The 18,718-nt window shown below is 42.3% G+C and overlaps 1 protein-coding gene across 2 annotated transcripts in view; it reads left to right on the forward strand.

Annotated features, from left to right (window-relative positions):
* Positions 1–18,718, forward strand: part of NMU (neuromedin U) — a 385,326-nt gene that overhangs the window by 157,345 nt on the left and 209,263 nt on the right. For both annotated transcript variants that reach the window (XM_069234551.1, XM_069234560.1), the window contains exon 2: positions 16,760–16,818. In XM_069234551.1, coding sequence (XP_069090652.1) covers positions 16,760–16,818 — 59 coding nt within the window. The remainder of the gene's footprint in view (positions 1–16,759; positions 16,819–18,718) is intronic.

Consider the following 18,718-nt stretch of genomic DNA (forward strand, 5'->3'; position numbering starts at 1 on the left):
GTTCATACAGTGGAATATCGTGCAGTCGAGAGGTGAACTCTTGTGTGCTAACCACTTGTCTTCAACTCCTCTGATGCCCCCGCCTATCCCATTGCAGTCTCTTTTTTTTAAATGTTGATTTTGCCAACCCTAAACAGCTTCAGCCAATGCATTGGCAAAGCCAATAGGTCAGCATTTGCAGCCAAAAGTCTTACTTATAGGCAATAGCTCAGTCTTATTCATGCTGATCTTATAATGTGAGAGACAAAAGCATTTACCCTGCATAGAGTGAAATGTTGTTAGTCGTCTTTCTGAACCCAATTTCCTAAATATTTTATTTTTGCTTTGGCTTTTGTGATTGATATTACTATCAGCTCAACTAACATAGCAAAAAGAGGAATGACTATGGGCACCCCCTGACTAGTTCCCCGCTAGATTTCAGTTCTGTTTCACCCCATGTCTTGTGTAAAAAGCTACAATCATTGTCATCCATGGATCTCCCACCCAACATTTCAGCATCATGTTTTCATGAAAGACCAGTTTACTATGCTGAAAGCTTTTTCCGAATCTAGTGCCAATAAGGCTAAAGGTAATTCTTTCAACAAATGTTGGACAAGGTGGGCTGTTTTGGATATATTGTTAAATGTTTGCCTTTCTTGGATTGGTCTTTGTAGGAAATTATGATATTTTTAAATGGTGTCCCCTAGATCTTTGCCGTGTATTTTTACTGGCTTTAGGTCTCTGTGCACTTTACCCCTGCTAACCAGAAGTGTAGCAAAGTGAATGTGCTCCCCCTTTAAACATATTGAATTGACATACCCGTAATTGGTATGTTTAGGTTGTCTATAAGTCCCTGGTATATGGTACAAAACATACCCAAGGGCCTGAAAGTTAAGTGTGCCATAGAGTGGAGTGATGTACAGTGCAATAGCGTACAGTGAAGTGTTGTAAAGAGGTGTGGCATATAGTGGAGTGGCATTCAGTGGAGTGGCACGCAGTGGAATACTATGCAGTATAGTGGTGTACACTGCAGTGGTGTAGAGTGGGATAGAGTAGAATATTGTAGAGTGGAGTGTTGTGCAGTGGAGTTGTGTGCAGTGGAATAGCATAGAGTGGAGTGATGTAGAGGGTAGTGGGTAGACTTGAGTGGCATATAGTGGATCAGCATTGAGTGGAGCAGTGTATAGTAAAGTGACTTAGAGTGGAGTGGTGTAGAGTGCAGTGTGGTAATTGGAACAGAGGTAGCGTGGATGTGAGTGAATGGATGTAGATATAATGTGTCAGGAATATAGCTGATGAGGAGAAAATGTTAGTTCTTGGTTGCAGGTGTAAATAGCTTAAGTGGTGGTATAGTTATAAGTGTTAAACTACTTAGCTATATATTGTGTCACAGTATACCGTGGTAACTGTGGTATACCACAGTACATGCTGATGATAAGGCAGTATCTGATTAGCTAATGGCTGTCTCTACAAAACAAAAGGCAGTCATTTAATTTACAGCACAATTTCACTGATTTGTGAGTTAGTGTCTCAGATATAGGTCAGTAGTAGGTTTTATGGCTGTTCCCTACTTATTAGTACTTTACTAAAGTGGTAATAGATAGAGAAATGTATTCAGATTTTTCTATTTATTGTACAGCGCTTTACAGAGAACTGTGTTTTTTAATAAAAAATTAAGTAATTTGCAGCTATTACCACAGTACTGTGTGGACTTTTTTGTAAGGAATTAAATATGTAAAAATTCGAAAAAACATTGTAGTGCACTATGCTTGTAAAATATAGTGTAATACAGTGTATACTGAATGTATTAACATATTGTATTATTTATTTCAGGTACCATGGCACTCCATACATTATTTGTTTTAAATATAAACAAATGTATAAATAACTTTCCCTACCTATTACCACTTTAATAAAGTGTCAATAGGTATGCAGCCAACCCCTTATAACCACCCAACCCCACACCACTCATGACCTTTGGCCATGAGTGGCGGGCGTTGGCTGCAGGACCTGTCTGGGTGTGAGAATAGGTATGAAAGGATGTCTCTGGGTGTGAGAGTGTCTGGGTGTGAGAGTGGGTGTGAGGGTCTGTGTGGGTATGACAGTGGGTGCAAGAGTGTCTGGGTGTGAGAGTAGGTGTGAGGGTGTCTCGAGGTGGGAGAATGGGTCTATGAGTGTCTCTGTGAGGGTGTGTGTGTCTGTCTGGGTCTGTGAGTGGGTGTGTGAGAGTCTGAGTGGGTCAGTGAGGGGGTGTGTGAGTCTCTGAGTGGGTCTGTGACTGGGTGCAAGTGTCTAAGTGGGTCTGCGAGTGGGTGTATGAGCCTGTGTGGCTCTGTGAGTGGGTGCATGAATGTCTGAGAGAGTCTCTGAGTGGGTGCGTGAATGTCTGAGTAGGTCTGTGAGTGGGTGCATGAGTCTCTGAGTGGGTCTGTGAGTGGGTGTGTGAGTCTCTGAGTGGGTCTGCGAGTGGGTGTATGAGCCTGTGTGGTTCTGCGAGTGGGTATGTGAGTCTCTGAGTGTGTCTGTAAGAGTGTGTATGAATGTCTGAGTAAGTCTGTGAGTGAGTGTGTGAGCGTTTGTATGGGTGTGTCAGTAGCTGCATGAGCGATTTTTTTCACAAAGGAATCTCACCTGCCCTTTTATCCAACGAGAGTCCACAGTTTTGCACAAAATATCTACCCAAGCGGCATTCTTTCTGCCTTCTTGGGTAAATGTCCAGAACATATCCTACACTACAGCTGTATAATGGAGCACAAGGAAATGTCACCAGTACCCTTGTGTGCATTTTGGCAATGTGATTGTTCCTGGGGCACCTTTATCTAGAAATATGTGATAACATAAATCCTCCTATAGAGAGGCCAGCGAGAGTACAAAAACATAAATCTCTACCAAACCAGGGTCCTTTCTGTTATTTATATGACGTTGGCTTCATATCCCTCGGCATCAAAAACACAACACCAAAATTGGCGGCAAATGCACTGTGGAGTCCTTTGGTAGGCTGTCCATCATCCTGGTAAAAAGCGGGAAGATCTTTGTATACTCCTAAGGTGGACGGTGCGGGGCCAAGCTTCCAGGTAACATTGCACATTTGCATACTCATAGCAATTTAAAGGGAGATCCATGGACTCTGCTCTCACCAGAATAGGACAAGAAAGTCACAGTCACATATAGATTGCGCCCCAATAGATAAGTAATGCATTCACATCCACAAATGATTGGGCGTGAGTTATAGTTACCTTAGGGCATGAGTTATAGTTACTTAAAATAACTCTAGTTATAATAGCTGAATTTCTGTTGTTTTGTACATTTAAAATGTGAGCCTAACTATAATGTCCCTGTAACCTTTAGTCCTACAACGTATCTTTTTAGGTCCCACCTACAAACAGCTGTTTGTTGTTGAATATTTTTGAACAATACTGTTGCAAATGGATTCCTCCCATTTAATACACCAGGATTATTATGCTTTGGATCACCCAGTGTTTGGGCCCCTTTACTATGAATGAGTCAAACTACCTGAGTCTCACTCACTTTCCTTTCCTTTTTAGGGGTCCAACCCCATTTGTTTATACTTTTAGAAAGTTGTTATTTCCCTGTCTAATGTTTCTTGGGCCTTTCAGTAAGAGGACACCTGACTGGTGATGGCTCTCCCACTGAGAAATGTGCATTGAAGTCAAACAAGGAACAAAAGGACCTGATTGTAAAGGGGAGTGGGCCTTCCTGATAGGATGGCAGGGGAGACGCTGTGCCCTACCCTGATTACATTTCACAGGAACCTGCCTCCTGCAAGCAAAAAGGACCCTGCCCTGTTTTTATTTTACTAACCAGGATGGATGCAGCCAATCCCAGGGGAAAGGAAGAAACTGACCAGAACCAATTTTAGGGGTTTGATAAACAGTTATTCCCAACCCACAGGATGGCAGTGGCCATAAAAGTGGCGTCCCCAGAACCCAAAGGAGAGCAAGACTATGAACCTGTTTGACGATGACACCAGAATCATGATCAGCTGAAAAGATAGGCCATCTGATACCCCCTCCAGATAAGGACTTTGTCTGCAGATGGCCCTCAGTACTGGATGGGTCATCCCAGGACCAGTGACGCTGGCCCACTTACTCCCCCTGAGGGCTGGTTGGGGGAAGACCTCGCCTCCACTGACCCCACCCCGATGCCTTGCAAGATGGCTGAAATCCATAGGGTCTGTAGAGGGCAAAGCCAATGAGAAGGCTGGTGCAGGGAGCAAGTGAAACCAGCTTCCCACAAGGTATGCCCCCTTTGAGGACGTAAAGCCTGCTTAAACTGCTCAAGGTACCTAAAACACAACACTAGGAGTAGAATGAGCCCAGGATTGTTGAAATCAACCCAATGGGGTCAGAGAAATTGATTGTTAAAGGATTTGAACTTTGACTCCTGCTCAAGAAATGGAGTGCATGGGGTTCTCCCACAATTTATGAAGATAACCCCAGAGTGGGCCATATAAAGGGGTGGGGCAGATTTATTTATTTAATTTTCCCAGAAGAGTGTATAGGGTTCCCTCCCCAGATTCATTCGGTCTCAGGTCCCCATCCAATGGACTCAAGGCACAAGCTCGAAGAATGGCCAAGAGGCACTCTGCTACACCAACTGTACTGCTTATGACTGGGGATGTAGAGACGCTTGTGCTCTCCCTGTGCACAGGATGCCAGCGCCAGTGGTGGAGCTGGGCCACAGCTGGTGACTCCTGCACTGCACTGGAGCAGCGTGCAGGGAGATGGAATTGGGGAAACGGGCCTTACTGCACACCCTGCTGCACCCCAAACATTATTGGAGGTTGCACATGATCCAGATGATACCGGGTCACTGTACAGTGGGAAAGCTTGCTACTAAAATATTCACTTCTCTGGTTGGAGCACCCCATAACAACCTGGAAGAGGTTTTCACTGGCATGTTTTTCTCTCTTTTAGTGTCCCAAGGAGGAAGCTAGGGCACCACTAACAGTTATCAGAAAGTGTTTGTAGGGCTGAAGGAGTGCAGCAGTCCCACTCCCCCAATTAATAAAAATTTTTAATCCTATGTTTCCCAAGTCATAGAATGCATGACCTGGGGAGACTTTTTTTTATCATTTTCAAAGTATTCCCTGGGTTGGAGCTTTTGCTTTACAGCTTGAAGTGCACGGACCTCTAGTGGTTGACCCGTGGTTGCATTTTATGTGGCATAAGTGTGAAAAGAAAGCTTCGCACATGTTATTTTGATTTACAATGTTTCATTGAAAGTACTTTATTGACAATTATTCTTGGTAAACATTGCAACACTTTTATTAACAATGATTACATTTAAACATGGTTCCATTGATCTGGTGGTATCTTTTAACATGTGGGTATTGTTACTTAAATGTGGCAGCCCTTTGACAAAGCCAATAGGGTTTCTTTATTTTATAATGTGGTGAGCCCTTTGACAAAGCCAATAGGCTTACCTTATATATTGATACAGTAAATCCCAGACAATGAAAATAGGTCTATTTTATTTATAGTGACAGCCCTATATTGTGAAGTTCTGTCTGTCTGTATTGGTGGGGGTATTGTGATTTTGGGAGTCATAGCTAAATTAATGCATAGTATTTATGAGTGTAATAAATGTACTTTTCCTTTTTCAAAGCAAAAAGCATTGATTGGACAATCAGTTATCGAGTATTGTTGTTGCGTGCCAGTGGATGGAAATTTCTAGCCGGCCCAACCTACCCTGAGTAGGCCTTATACTGCTCTGCTTTTCTACGCCGAGAGAATCAATTGCTACTGCGGGGTGCTGGATCCCAGTAAAGATACATTTGTGGACATATTACTTTTTTAAATTGAGTTTTATAGTGGCAAGATAATATAATCAAGCAAGAAAATCAACATGCATGCATCATTGGACAGATTTGTACGAGATAGCACAGCATGGCAAGCATTAGACACATTCAAATCACACTGTCTCAATTTATTTGTCCATAACAGGCACAGTAAGGACTCTCCACCAACCCCATTTTGTGTAGTGGCACTGGTGTGCAATATATATTGTGCAGGTACTTGAAATATATGAGACAGAGTAGATAGTTGGGGAAACGCGTGCCAGTCTAGGCACAACAGTTGCCCTATTGTTCCTGTGTCATGCAGGCATCACCTCCTCCAGCCATCTGCAGTAGACCCTCTGGACACGCACTGGGGCCCTGACTTGCATAGTAGCATACAGCCTCGTGGCCTACCTTCTAGAAGAATGCGGGTAGCAGAATCTCATTTAATGCAAGCATCTCCGGTGACAGTGTTGTCCCTATCGATTGCTACATGTGGTTGAAGGGTGCTGCATGGTACTAATAGTTCATGTATTGTGCCTGGGCACAGTAGTAGTGTAATTCCAGATCTGGTGCATACATTCCACCCTGGTCAGAGGGGGAAGTGAGCACTTCCCATGCCACTGTCAGCTGTTGTCTCCACCGAGGCCAGTTTGATCAGATTAGATCATAGCCTATTAAAACATTGCCTGTGCAACAGAAGTGTGATTTTAGCAGAAAGTTATAAACATTTGGGGGACATGACCAATTTGGCTGTAGCAGTCCTTGCATCCATTGAAAGAGGAAGTCTGATCCAGATTATCACTCATTCCTCCTGTCATAGTTTCCATGCCATAGGGAATCTAGATCCCCACCAACCCAGATTCCCAGCTACTTCACAGGCCCCTGAGCCCATTTCAGAGGTAACTGCTGGGGAATTTGGCAGTCTCAGAGTTGGTTGAGCAGAAATCTCACAGATTTGGCCCACATGACCATTATTCCAGACAGGCAGATGAATCCAAGGAATTACCTAATCACAAAATGTGTGTTTGTCTGAGGATTGCATAGGGTCACTTCATCCACGTAGAGTGAGACAATCAAAGGTCTGGCTCGAAACATCAGGCCTGTGGCAGAGTGATATTAGTGAAGCCCAGACCCAGCACAATCACAAATAGGAGGGGAGACAGGGGGCACCCCTGTTTCGTGCCCCTACCTAGGTCTCACTGTTTATCCGAACTTTGGCAACTGGCAGCTGGTATAGCAACCTGATCGATAGCAGAAATCATTTACTAAGACCTATTTGCACAAGCAGCATGAACATATATTGCCATTCCAATGAGTCTTTATGGAGTCTAACAGGACTGTTGTGGCCTGGATTTGTGGGTGGATGTGAATGTAGCACAGCAGAGATTGTTCTGAAGTTGTGGGCAGTCGATCATCCTGGGATAAATTCCAACTGGTCAGGTTGAATGATCGCAGGGAGCAATGAGAGGGGTCTGTTGGCCAATCTTGTTACCAATATTGAATATAGGATCCTGTTATCAGTATTGATCACTAAGAGTAGGAGTCACAAGAATCAGGGGGTTTGTTGGGTTTTAAGATGGTAACTATTAAGATGTCATGAAGAGAGGGAGGGAAAATCCTAGGCTTCCTCATAGACCGCGAGTAAATGGGGAACTAGTATGTGTGCAAACTCCGTAAAATTGGGCAGTTAGACCATCCCTGTCCTGGGCCCTATCCCCAGGCCTACTTAATATCAAATGCACTATTTCTTCTACTGTGAACAGGGCGTCCAGATACGTCCAATGTGTATCCTCCAACCATAGTAGAGCGAGTCGAAGATGTTAGTGACCTCCTTCGACAAGGGGTGTAATGTGGACTGGTACAGGTTGGTGTAGTAGTAAGGATCTTTATGACATCCTCAATTTCATACCTCAGTGCATCCTGCAAGTCTTTGACTTATGTGATATATGTCCTGGTGTGGGACTTATTGAGCAGACATGCCAGTGTCCTGTTCGACCTACTACCCTTGCCATAGTGTTAGACGAGGGCTTCAAGTCCCATAGGGTTACATTCCTGAATTCCTCCATCTTCACATTGATGCCTGCTAGCAGCTCAAGAGCACCAGACATAAAATAATCATGCTGAAGAGAGAGTAGTTCCCATTCTAGCTTTGCTAGTCTATGCCACAGGGACTTGAGTATGCCCAATAGTTTTGCAATACAGGCTCCCTGTATAACTGTGGACCTATTTCTTCTGCAGGCCTCACATGCTGCACAACTCATAACCCGATTTCTAACAAATTCCAGTCTTAATGTGAGCTTTGAGACAGACATATGCTTACCACTGGTTGGCTTGCTTTCAAGCCAATCCCACTGCTTGCTTCCTATTCAGTGGCTTCCTTTTCAAGTGGCTGGCCCAGCCATGGAGCATAGTTTCAAATCAAATCAAATCAGTCTTTATTCAGGTATCAATACATTAATGATATACAATTAAAACAAGGTAGTATGCAATAAAAATCCTATAACCAAGTATCTTCTTACTACTCATCCTCGTACCATGAATTCTACAGATATATACAAATTTTACTATATGTTGTTGCAAAAATAATAGAAATTTATAATTACACATTAGATATCTTCAATACCCAATATATACAGTAATTAAAAACTGCATTATAGCAGTGCAGTATGCTAACATTAGACAAAGACATTTCCTAATATGTACAAATGAACCATTATTCATTCTCATAACATAGATTTTCCAAATGTGTATACAATTTCCTACATTTTATAGAACAAACAATACATTTTGTAACTGCACATAAAATTTCTTCACTGTCCAATTTGCATAAATAATTAAAAGCTTAATTACAATGAATCAATTTGTTAGCAATGAACAGCGGTTTAAAAAAATGTTTCCTAATATCATGATATAACTTGCAGGACACAGTAAATTACTGTGTGGATTGTGCACATTGACTAACACAAGGACAATTTGGTAGGCTTTTATTCCCTTTTCCCATTTTTGGAAAAGCTACTACAAAGTGCCATGTCCTAAAACACAATCAAGTTAGGTAAAATCTATCTTGTATATTTGGTATTAGCATAGTTTCTATACAATACTTTTGATTGTATAACATATATCCTTCCACTGTTCACATTCAGGGCAAAACTTTTTTTCTTTATGTACACCAAAGAAGTGCATGCATTTTCTTGCTCTCTCTCTTGTGTGTTAGTTACTTGTGTTCAACTCCTCTGATGCCCCCTGCCTATCCTATTGCAGCCTCTGTTCTTTATTTAATTCTGTTTTTGCCAACGCTGAACAGCATCAGCTAATGCATTGGCAAAGCCAATAGGTCAACATTGACAGCCAAAAGTATTTTGTATAGTCAGTAGCTCAGTCGTATCCCTGCTGATCTCATAATCTGAGATCCTACTATATTTAGGGCCTTATTCCGATGGTGACAAACCGAGGGCCGCCACACTCACGTTGACGGTCATACCACTGCACTCCGGGCAGTCTAACCGCCCAATTACAACCCTGGAGGGAAGACCCACCAGGAGACCACCATCCCTGCTGGGAACTCAGCATTGCCTTTCCAAGGCAGTTTCACCGACATAGCATGGCTGGGGGTGAGGGTGTGCGGGGTCCCCCCTGTTCAGCACCATTGGAATGCGCACTGTCTGCCTTGCTACGAGATAGCACTGAGCTCCTTTAAGGGAGCCAAGTGCTATCTCGTAGCACTCTTCCTGCCGGTCTGACCGGCGGGAATTCTCTATTGCAATGGTCCCGCTGGTCAGACCGGCAGGAACATTGACCAGCACAGTGCTGCACAGTTGCAGTTGGCAGTGGGTTGAAGACTTTGGACTAACAACCTGGCTCAGCAGTCTTGTTCAGCTGTTTAGTCGCTTGCTATGGTGCGAACAGCAGGCCATCCATCTGACCCTCGGAGTCTCTTAGCTTTGGTGAGGCAATGTCTCCTCAACAAGGACACAGTACGCACAGTGCCCCTCAAAGTAATCTCTGTGCTGGGAGAAGTCCAGTCGTCACTGGACTACCAGTCACCAGTATTGTGGGCACAGGCCAATCCTTCCTGGGTCGATAACTCATCCTCTGGAGATCCAACCTGTACTCCGATGGCACTCCCAGGATCAGCAAACTCGAGTGCAATTTTGTACATTGGGTCCTGGTCCCTGGTGTTGCATAGGGGCAGTTGGCAGCGAGTTGAAGACTTTGGACTAATAACTTGTCCCAGCAGGCTTTTTCAGCTGCTGTGTTACTTGCTATGCTGAGGACAGGAGACCAGTCAACTGACCCTTTGGATTCTTTTGGCTTTGGCTGGGAACTGGAGACAACTTCCCCTTGAGCAAGATATAGTAGGCACAGTCCCCCTTCTATGCTAGCCACCATGAGCAGCACTTTATAAAGTTGCAGCAGTGCAGTCCTTCTTCCAGTCCAGTCTACGTGTGAGTTATAGGTGCCAGGGGAGACCTATTTATCCTCAGAAAATGCTCTCAGGGTAGGATGCAGTTTATATCCAATGGGCTACCAGGTTCCCTCCCTCCTAATGACCACTTCATGGGAAGTGTGGCATCTGGATATCCCAGAATGCATCATTCTGCCCACTCCCAAGGTAGCAGAACCCTTCTCTTGGCGTCCAGAGCTCCTTAGCCCAACCCAGAGATGTGGCTACCAAGGGGGCTACACACCCCTGGAAAACCAGTTTGACAACTGGCTTCCCCTTCCCTGCCTCCAGTGCTAGTCTGTCTACCTAAACAATAGAGCAGCCCTTTTTCCAAGTGTTCCCCATTTGACCTTCAAAGGCGGCTTCGTCTTTGAAGCTTGTCTTTTGGGTTAACACTTGTGTGGCTTCCTGCTTTGGGGAGGTAGCACTTCCACGAGTGGCAGTCCTCTATTGTTTCATTTCCTGGGAGTCATTAGCATGTCTCCCCAGGTGAGCAGAAAGCTGTCTGCAGGACAGACCACGAGGACAACAGTAAATGGTCACTGGAAACCTTGGCATGCAATCAGCTTGTTCCATCTTCTACCATAGTTAGTTTAAACTTTTCATCCACCATATGTTGCTTGTCAAAACGTGGTGGTGCAGATTTGCTAAATCAGAAGGTCCAAGCGGTTGCAAAGAGTTGTGCCACCTTTGGTAGCTGTTTGGATCAATTAGCCATAGCAGGCCTAGTGCAAATGCATTTTTATAGAGGGAGTGATTGTAACTTAGTTTCATCTCTAGTGCTTTATTAAATGTGACTACAGCATGCAGTCAGTTGGAGAAGAACAGGTGCACAGGGCAATCTATAGACTAAAAGATTTTGGATGTTGTCTATGCAGGGTTCTTTCATGTAAACTAAGACTCTGGCTTACCAATACAAGATTTACTTTCAAACACGGGGGTGTCACGAGTGAACCTAATTCAATGCACCAGCGATTGAATGTGAAAAACAGGTTGTGGTAGCCCCATACCCGCACTCAATACATACTTGATGTGGTGTCCATGCTTTCTAGGTTACTAACAGTCCATTAGGGATTCAGTGACACAGGCGTAACTTGAAAGTCCAATTTTGTTCTTTACTATACCATACAGAAATAATTCACTAAGAAAGGTCAATTTATGCTTTAATGGATGTATTTTAACAAACTCGTCCTGTTGCTTAACACATGTGAAATACTGACAAAACATATTATTAAAACAGCACTAATGCATGTTGAAAATTATGAAAATATGAACATTTCTACAGTGGTCAAAAAATCATCTAGAAACCTAACACCCTAAAGCCTATATCTATGTGCTATACTATGAGAGCATGGAGTAGCGCAACTTGAATCTTGAGTTTCTTAGGCAGACTCAATGCACTGCATATCTGTTTACCTCAAAGTAGAGATAACAAGGTATTTGTCCCAGACTGATGCCACATCAGGCGTTTTACTAATGTCATTGTCTGAATGACTTGAGACTTTCACAGATTCTTGAAACGCTATGGACATAGGACAGCTGCATCACAGGCAGACATTACTATCATCAGACAGAGAAAATTTAGTCTTGGCCTGCTCAGAATGGAGTCTAGCTTAAGAGACTTTACATCTGTTCGTGAAGTCACATGGTAAGCTTGTGTTTGTCAAATCAAGAGTCAGAGCAGATTTGGAATTCTTGTTCATAAAAATGTATTGTTCACTAGAAGATTAATGTATTTGGAAATGACTTACTTATTCCATGCAACAACGTCCATGCACCCTACAACTCACGTCAATTCCCAACATTTATCCACCCCAGTCATCTGGCTATCCATCATTCTATTCATTTATCCCCTCTGTGGACTCATCTACGTATCCTTTGATCCAGACATTCATCAAACTGTGAGATACACATCTATTCCAACTCATGCACCCAACCATCCACCAATTCCTATACATCCATCATCAACCCAATGTATCACATTCAACCATTTACCCACAAACCCTCAAGACAGCGTTCTTTCATCCATCCATCAAGAATGACATCAAAATGTGTTAGTTTTTGTATTATTTATGTCTGTATATGTGTATCTGGGTATTGCATTTTTGCATCTGTGTATTCGGTGTGTGCATCTAAACATATCACACAATAGCATAGGACAATTTCAACGAGGAACATGTGCACTACAAAAACCCGGTCCAATTGGCTAGAGAGCATACTGCTGTAAACCCATGTCCCTCTGCCCACCAGTTTTTATAAAATGGTGACAGAAGTGTACCGCAGAAGTTGAGGACATTGGCAGCAGATAGGTGCTGGTGGCGTCTCCAATGGCAGTAAAGATGTGTCAGTGAATTGTTTGCATATTCTCATGTAAATAATGTCAATCTGCAAGTGCTAATCCCATGCACATCCACAGACCAGGGGATCAGGAAAAGGTTTACCAGTCAGAGCACACATACTCTACTTTGCATTTACCCCCTCATCTGTAAGGACAAGGAAATATATGATAATCCACATCCAATATCCATTAGCTCTGTGGGATCAAAGTAATAATGCCACTTAAAATATACCAGTGATTGCTAAATTGTATGGTTGCCCACTGCCTATCAGGGTAAAATGCACAGCTCAGACTTTGAGCACAAGCTGTTTATGTAGGGGCTGGAATTATCGGCATTCTTATGTTTCTGGAAAGTAAGATGCTTTTGCTGGCAGGGGGCGTAGCTGGCTTCCAGAACACACTGATGGTCTGTGGGTATCTGCACACTGACGGATATACTCTAAGATGGCGTATTTTGTCTCCCCACAAGAAAGTAGATAGAGAAAGAGTTGTAGATGAGGCCTTCTGTTTTCTCCCAACATCTTCCATCCTCTATTTATTTACATTTTCATGCAAAGAGATTTTCATGATAATTTATTGGAAAAATCAAAACAGGAATCCTCAATATAAGTCACAATTATCCCTGGTCCACAATCACTCTCTCGTTTACATTTACTCTTGTGTTAACGATCATCTGTGAAAAAAGGGGTCACAAAAACTGGAGTTGGGTTCTCAGAATTTTACCAACGGGATATGAAGGATTCTCCCATTGGGTACAACTGTGCTGCACTCTCAAAACTGTTCACAACTGCTACCATCTAGGACCAGTGGAATAGAGGAGATTGGGTGTCCCCTTGAGACTAATGGGATGGGGAGTGTTTTTTAGTGTTGTCCCTCTTTCAGGGGAGACAAAGGGTGTCCGTGTGGATGTTCCTTACGTTAGAGGCCTCTCAAAAAGTGCCATAAATAAAATAATATAGGAAGAAAGGAAAAATGTCAGGGACGCCTGAAGAATGCAGCCGTGAATTCCCATGCATATATATGGTACCTGTAATCAGAAGCTATAAGACCATATTGATCAGAGATAGTGCTATAAAAATGCCAGCAGCAAAAGACACCTTCAATGGTCGACTACTCCAATATAAAAGTACAATTATAGCTGCAGGAAGAATGAGCACAGTAAGAAGCCACATCTCACACAAGTAAAACATGTTTTTATACAAAACATATGAAAGACAATATGGACTCTGAATGTAGTTTTAAGCAAGTATAGGAATAGATGATTCCATTACAAGTGTATGTGATAATTCAACAAGAAAAAAAATATGAAATTATACATGGAAGCCTGCATGTTTTGTATAAAAACAATGCGATAGTTTTCTTATTACAGTTTAGTTGTGAGATCACTACTTAACCTGTAATAAAACATTGTGGTCACTACTCTATTGTAATAGATAAATACAGTGGAATAGTGACCACTGTAATTATTATTTATTACAGTAGTGATGCTACAATGCTTCCTGCCAGCCTGCAGGAGGAGTGAAAGGGAGTTGCTAGAGTAGTTCATCAACTGCAACTGCTGCTTAAATAAAGAAAAGACAAAGGGCCTGATGTTTATGTTAGCGGTAAGGGTACTCCATCGCAATGGCCACGCAGTGTCCTTGCTGGCAACATAACGGTCCGCCCCCCCCAATTTGAATGCCATAGATTTGACTATGGCAGTGACTACTCTGTCACTGCCATAGCCAAACTTCTCTGATGATTCGATGGAGCAAGGACCGTCAGAGAAAAGGATATATGTCCGTTGAACCAATCAGGATGGGCGGACATATAGGTATTTTTTACCGTCCGTCACTGCTAAGAAAACCCTGGTAGTGAGGGACACTAAAAGGCTAAAAATACCCCCAACCCCTGCCATGGGAGACGACTCCCATGGCAAGGGGAGCATTACAAGTTTTATTTTCAATACAGCCCTGCACCAAGCAGCGAAATGCATTGGCAGGCACCAACATGAGGGCTGTTCCTGCCAATGCATTCTACATGACCGCAGTCATTTATAAATTTGGTGGACTGCCCCTCCGCCATGGGGATGGAATAATTTAATCTGTCCCTCTGACGGATTGACGGGCCGCCCACCAAATTATAAATCAGGTCCAAAATTGCTTTTCAGCTTCTTTTAATGTTCTTTTGTAGCCCATTCATTAATTTGCTGTTAAGAAGACATTTATGTTGTCATGTTTATTAATTACCTTAATGAAGCTTAGTGGAAAAAATTAGGGATTGTTTGGTAGGTTGCCCATACAATATACTTCACATAGACAGGGTCTGCAACAAATTCTATGGTTCATATTGGGACGATCAGAGATTTAAAATTCAATTGGTGGGCAGTTGGTAGTTTGATCAATGATTATAAAGTATACCCATGCCACACTTTGAAATTGTATCACAGACCGCTTCAGAATTCCATAACTTTGTAAACTAATTCATTCAGCTTTCAGGTTTGTTGCTGTATTAGTGATAGTGGTGAAATATTCCAAAAATGTATTGAAGGGAGTTCTTTGCCCCCATGCATACTGTCAAAGATCCCCAGGTTGGTTTCTTTCTCTTAGTAATATTTGTGGGGTGCCAAAGTTATAGAATGTGATGCCTAAATTCGAATTACGAACGTTTTTGTGAGGTTTTCTGTATATAAAGAGGTTTGAGATTTTGGGTCCAATTCACAAAGGCACTTTTGAATACGTGAAGAAGTACTACTTAACATACTACTGAATGCATTTCACTTGCGGTTCAAGCAGAGTGTCCCCCCTATGTGTATCCTTTGCCTTAGGTCCAGTTTGCAAAGTTTTATTTTTCTAGTATTCCTGAATTCCAGAATTAAACTAGGGGTACTATAAACGGTTATTTCAGATGCTCTTCACTAAGATTACACCCACATCTACTCCAGCTGTACTACAGCCCAAACAGGCTCATATCGACAAGCCAATCCTTGGATTAAGTCACACACAACGCATGGCCTCTCACAGGTACTTTATGGGAGTCACATACAAGTCAATGGAAGCAGGGGGTAACGCACACAAAGCCCAATGCCTAAAATAAAAAAAACATAAATGAAAAAATTGTCACATTATTTTGAAAATTGAAGACACCCATATATATATCAGATTGCACTAAAATTAAGAAATAAAAGATTAAAATAATACAAAAAATGTAAACAAACATTGCTATATAACTGTAAAATTGCAGACACCTGTACAACTCGCATTTAAAAAATGTAAGCAGAAGAGAAGCACATGGATAGAAAATTACAAACATGTACATTGTGAATATTTTTTAAAAGCATGACTCATCCCACATCTAGCAATACTCTTCACACACAGAAAGACACGTTTACGCACTGATAGACCCAAACACCCATATACAAACACACTATGACACACAAAACAAATTTAGATGATATCTGGCTCTGCAACATCTCTCAGCACAAGGTTAAGTGGTCAGAGCCTGAGGTACATTATGTATGTGCTTTCAATAGTAATGTTTGTCAGGTGTGTTTCTTTTTTTTCAATGATGCCTATTTTCCTGTCCTTTTCAGTTCTTAGTTCTACATAGTTAAGGTCGAGATCTCCACCTAAGCTATGCAGAACATTTGGTTAATGTGCATCTACAATATGCCCAGAAAGTTACCAGTAGTAACTTTACAGTTGTTGAGTGGTACCTCTTCCAGCAAAAGGATGGGATAACATATTCCTACTACTAGTTATGAGTCTCACCATACAGGTAATGAATTGCATCTAGGCTCGGATTTAGGCATAGGCATAAAATCTGTATAGATAGCTGCACATAGGTTCAACTTTGTGAATTGGGCCCCATGATAAGGGTAGAGTAAACAAAGACTACTCCTGAAATTCAAGAGTATGCCAAGAGTACTGCAAAAGTAAGTCACACCTACTGATGCAAAATATTTGTGAATCCGCCGTTTGCATTGAAAATGGGATTACATCATTTGATGAGCCATTTCAACACAAACATGGACCATGGCTGTTTCGGTTTCTACTTAGTAAAAATGTAATTTCTAAGAGAGCAATGTGTGTGTTCTTAGAAATCATGTTAAACCATGTTTCATTTTGATGGAGAAATATATTACAGGGGTCTGAGTAAAGTTTAAAAATGAAGCTTCTAGTTAGTCTAGTGTTAGTAACCATTTATCTATTTACAGGTGTTCCATTTCCAGCAGAGGTGCGGCAAGCAGAACAAGAACTGCAACTGTGGAACGAGGTCAGTCATTATAAATCCTACCTTTTTAGGTTATTGTAGCATATACTTAAGGAGAATGACAACCATAATTTCAACCCTTTCTCTAAGGAATTAAGATAGGGAGCGAAATAAATGAGTGTAAACTGTTGCAGGAATCCGAAATAAGCACTTACAGCAATGTTGAATGCTGCGTGTTCAAAAGTTTAATGATGCACGTTGAAAAGATGAATGCTGCATATCACTTCTTTAGTGCCACCTCTGCCTTTTTCGATGGCATCAGGCAACAAAGCTTCTTCAGAAGCCAAAGATGATAAACAAAGAGTCAGAATAGAATTTACTTCTGGAAGCGATTTTTTTAAATGTTGTCAACTTGCAACGCTTTGACAGCAATCTTGGAAATCTCAACCTATCCACATCATTCCACAGTTTTAGCTGTATCTCTTTTATTATGCGATGAAGAGAATCTGCTGGTATTGATTTATACTGGACTTAGAAGCAGACACGCTTGCAGGAGGTCAAAAGGGTGGGGTGGCGCTCCAAGGCAGACTGGGAGCCTGTGCATGCTCTCTCCAGCCCGACAACTGTGTTGCTGGGCTGGAGAGAGCCTACTGTCCGAGACAGCCAGCCAAACATACATGCCCACTGAGGGGGAGTGCTGTGCACTCCCCTTCCCTCCACGCCATGGCCCCACCCAACAGAGTTTATTATGTTTTTACTATAAACGTTTTGCAGCTCCTGCTGCTGGCCAGTGGGCAGAACTACCCTGCCATAGCAGAGGAGCCGCCCCTGCATAGAAGTTATCTTTATCACGTAGCTCTCGTTCTTGGATACTCAGTAATTCTCCCTTTTGGGACACCAACTCTTTAAATGGAACCCCTTGCACATAATTCCCCTTAGGCAAGTGATCTTGATCATCTTGTCCCAATCCTGGAGGGGGTTTTATGGACCAGCTTCAAAGCATCATCCACTGCTTCTGAAATCATGGCCTGTAATTCAGTGGAAGATAGAGACAACAACCTCCTCCCCCTGCTCAGTGCCAGGCTGAATACATAACAGGAAGTAAACTTGGGCCAGATGTACAAAAATTGAGAACATTTATTTTGGCGAGCAGTGGGGAGTTTTACGAACCAACTTGTGTACTTATAAGTCGGGTTGTAAAATTTCTAAACGAAGTAGGTCATATTCTGAACTAGCTCATGATTATTAATGAAGTAGGTCACATCTCATACTACACTCCATCTGGATCCTCCAATGGCTGCCCTAGGTGGATCACAATTTGCTGAAGATCCAAAGCAGCTCAGAGAGTCTCTTAATTCTTGCACTCTTGAGTTTTATTTCTGGCCTCGTCAGTTTAGTAATGAGCGGTTGAAGTTGCGGTATATTGTTAGTAATCTGCCAGGAAGTGCCTTATCGTGCTCTACACACAATGCTATTTCAGACAGCACAGTGCTGGACAATATTGAGTCCTTTTTGACAGCATTCAAGGAGATGTTTGAAAGTCCAAGTTACATTAGCTCTGCCGAAGAAGCCTTTCTAGACTTTTAATAAGACAGTCTTGATATGCTTTTCTCTGTAACTCGATTTAAATAACTGGTCTCAGAAACAGGTTGGCCTGAGCAGACTCAATTCACCATTGTGAGGTGTAGTTTGAGTGATTAAATTAAGAATGAGTTATCTCGGATTCTCAGCCTAGTTATTGAAACTTCTCATGAATATGGCCTTACAGATTGAGAGAAAAGCAGAAATACCAAAGGATTAATCTTTTTATACTATTTCTCAACCAGTGGTTTCTAAAATTTTTGAGTATCCCGTAGTGGATATAGAGTTGCCTATGCAACTGGGAACCGTGTGTGGCCCTCTCTCCTAAGAGAAGAGATGAAGATGCACTTAAGGTTGTTGTCGTTAGTGTGGACAAAAGCGT

The sequence above is a fragment of the Pleurodeles waltl genome, chromosome 1_2, assembly GCF_031143425.1.
Source record: "Pleurodeles waltl isolate 20211129_DDA chromosome 1_2, aPleWal1.hap1.20221129, whole genome shotgun sequence".
NCBI lineage: Eukaryota > Metazoa > Chordata > Amphibia > Caudata > Salamandridae > Pleurodeles > Pleurodeles waltl.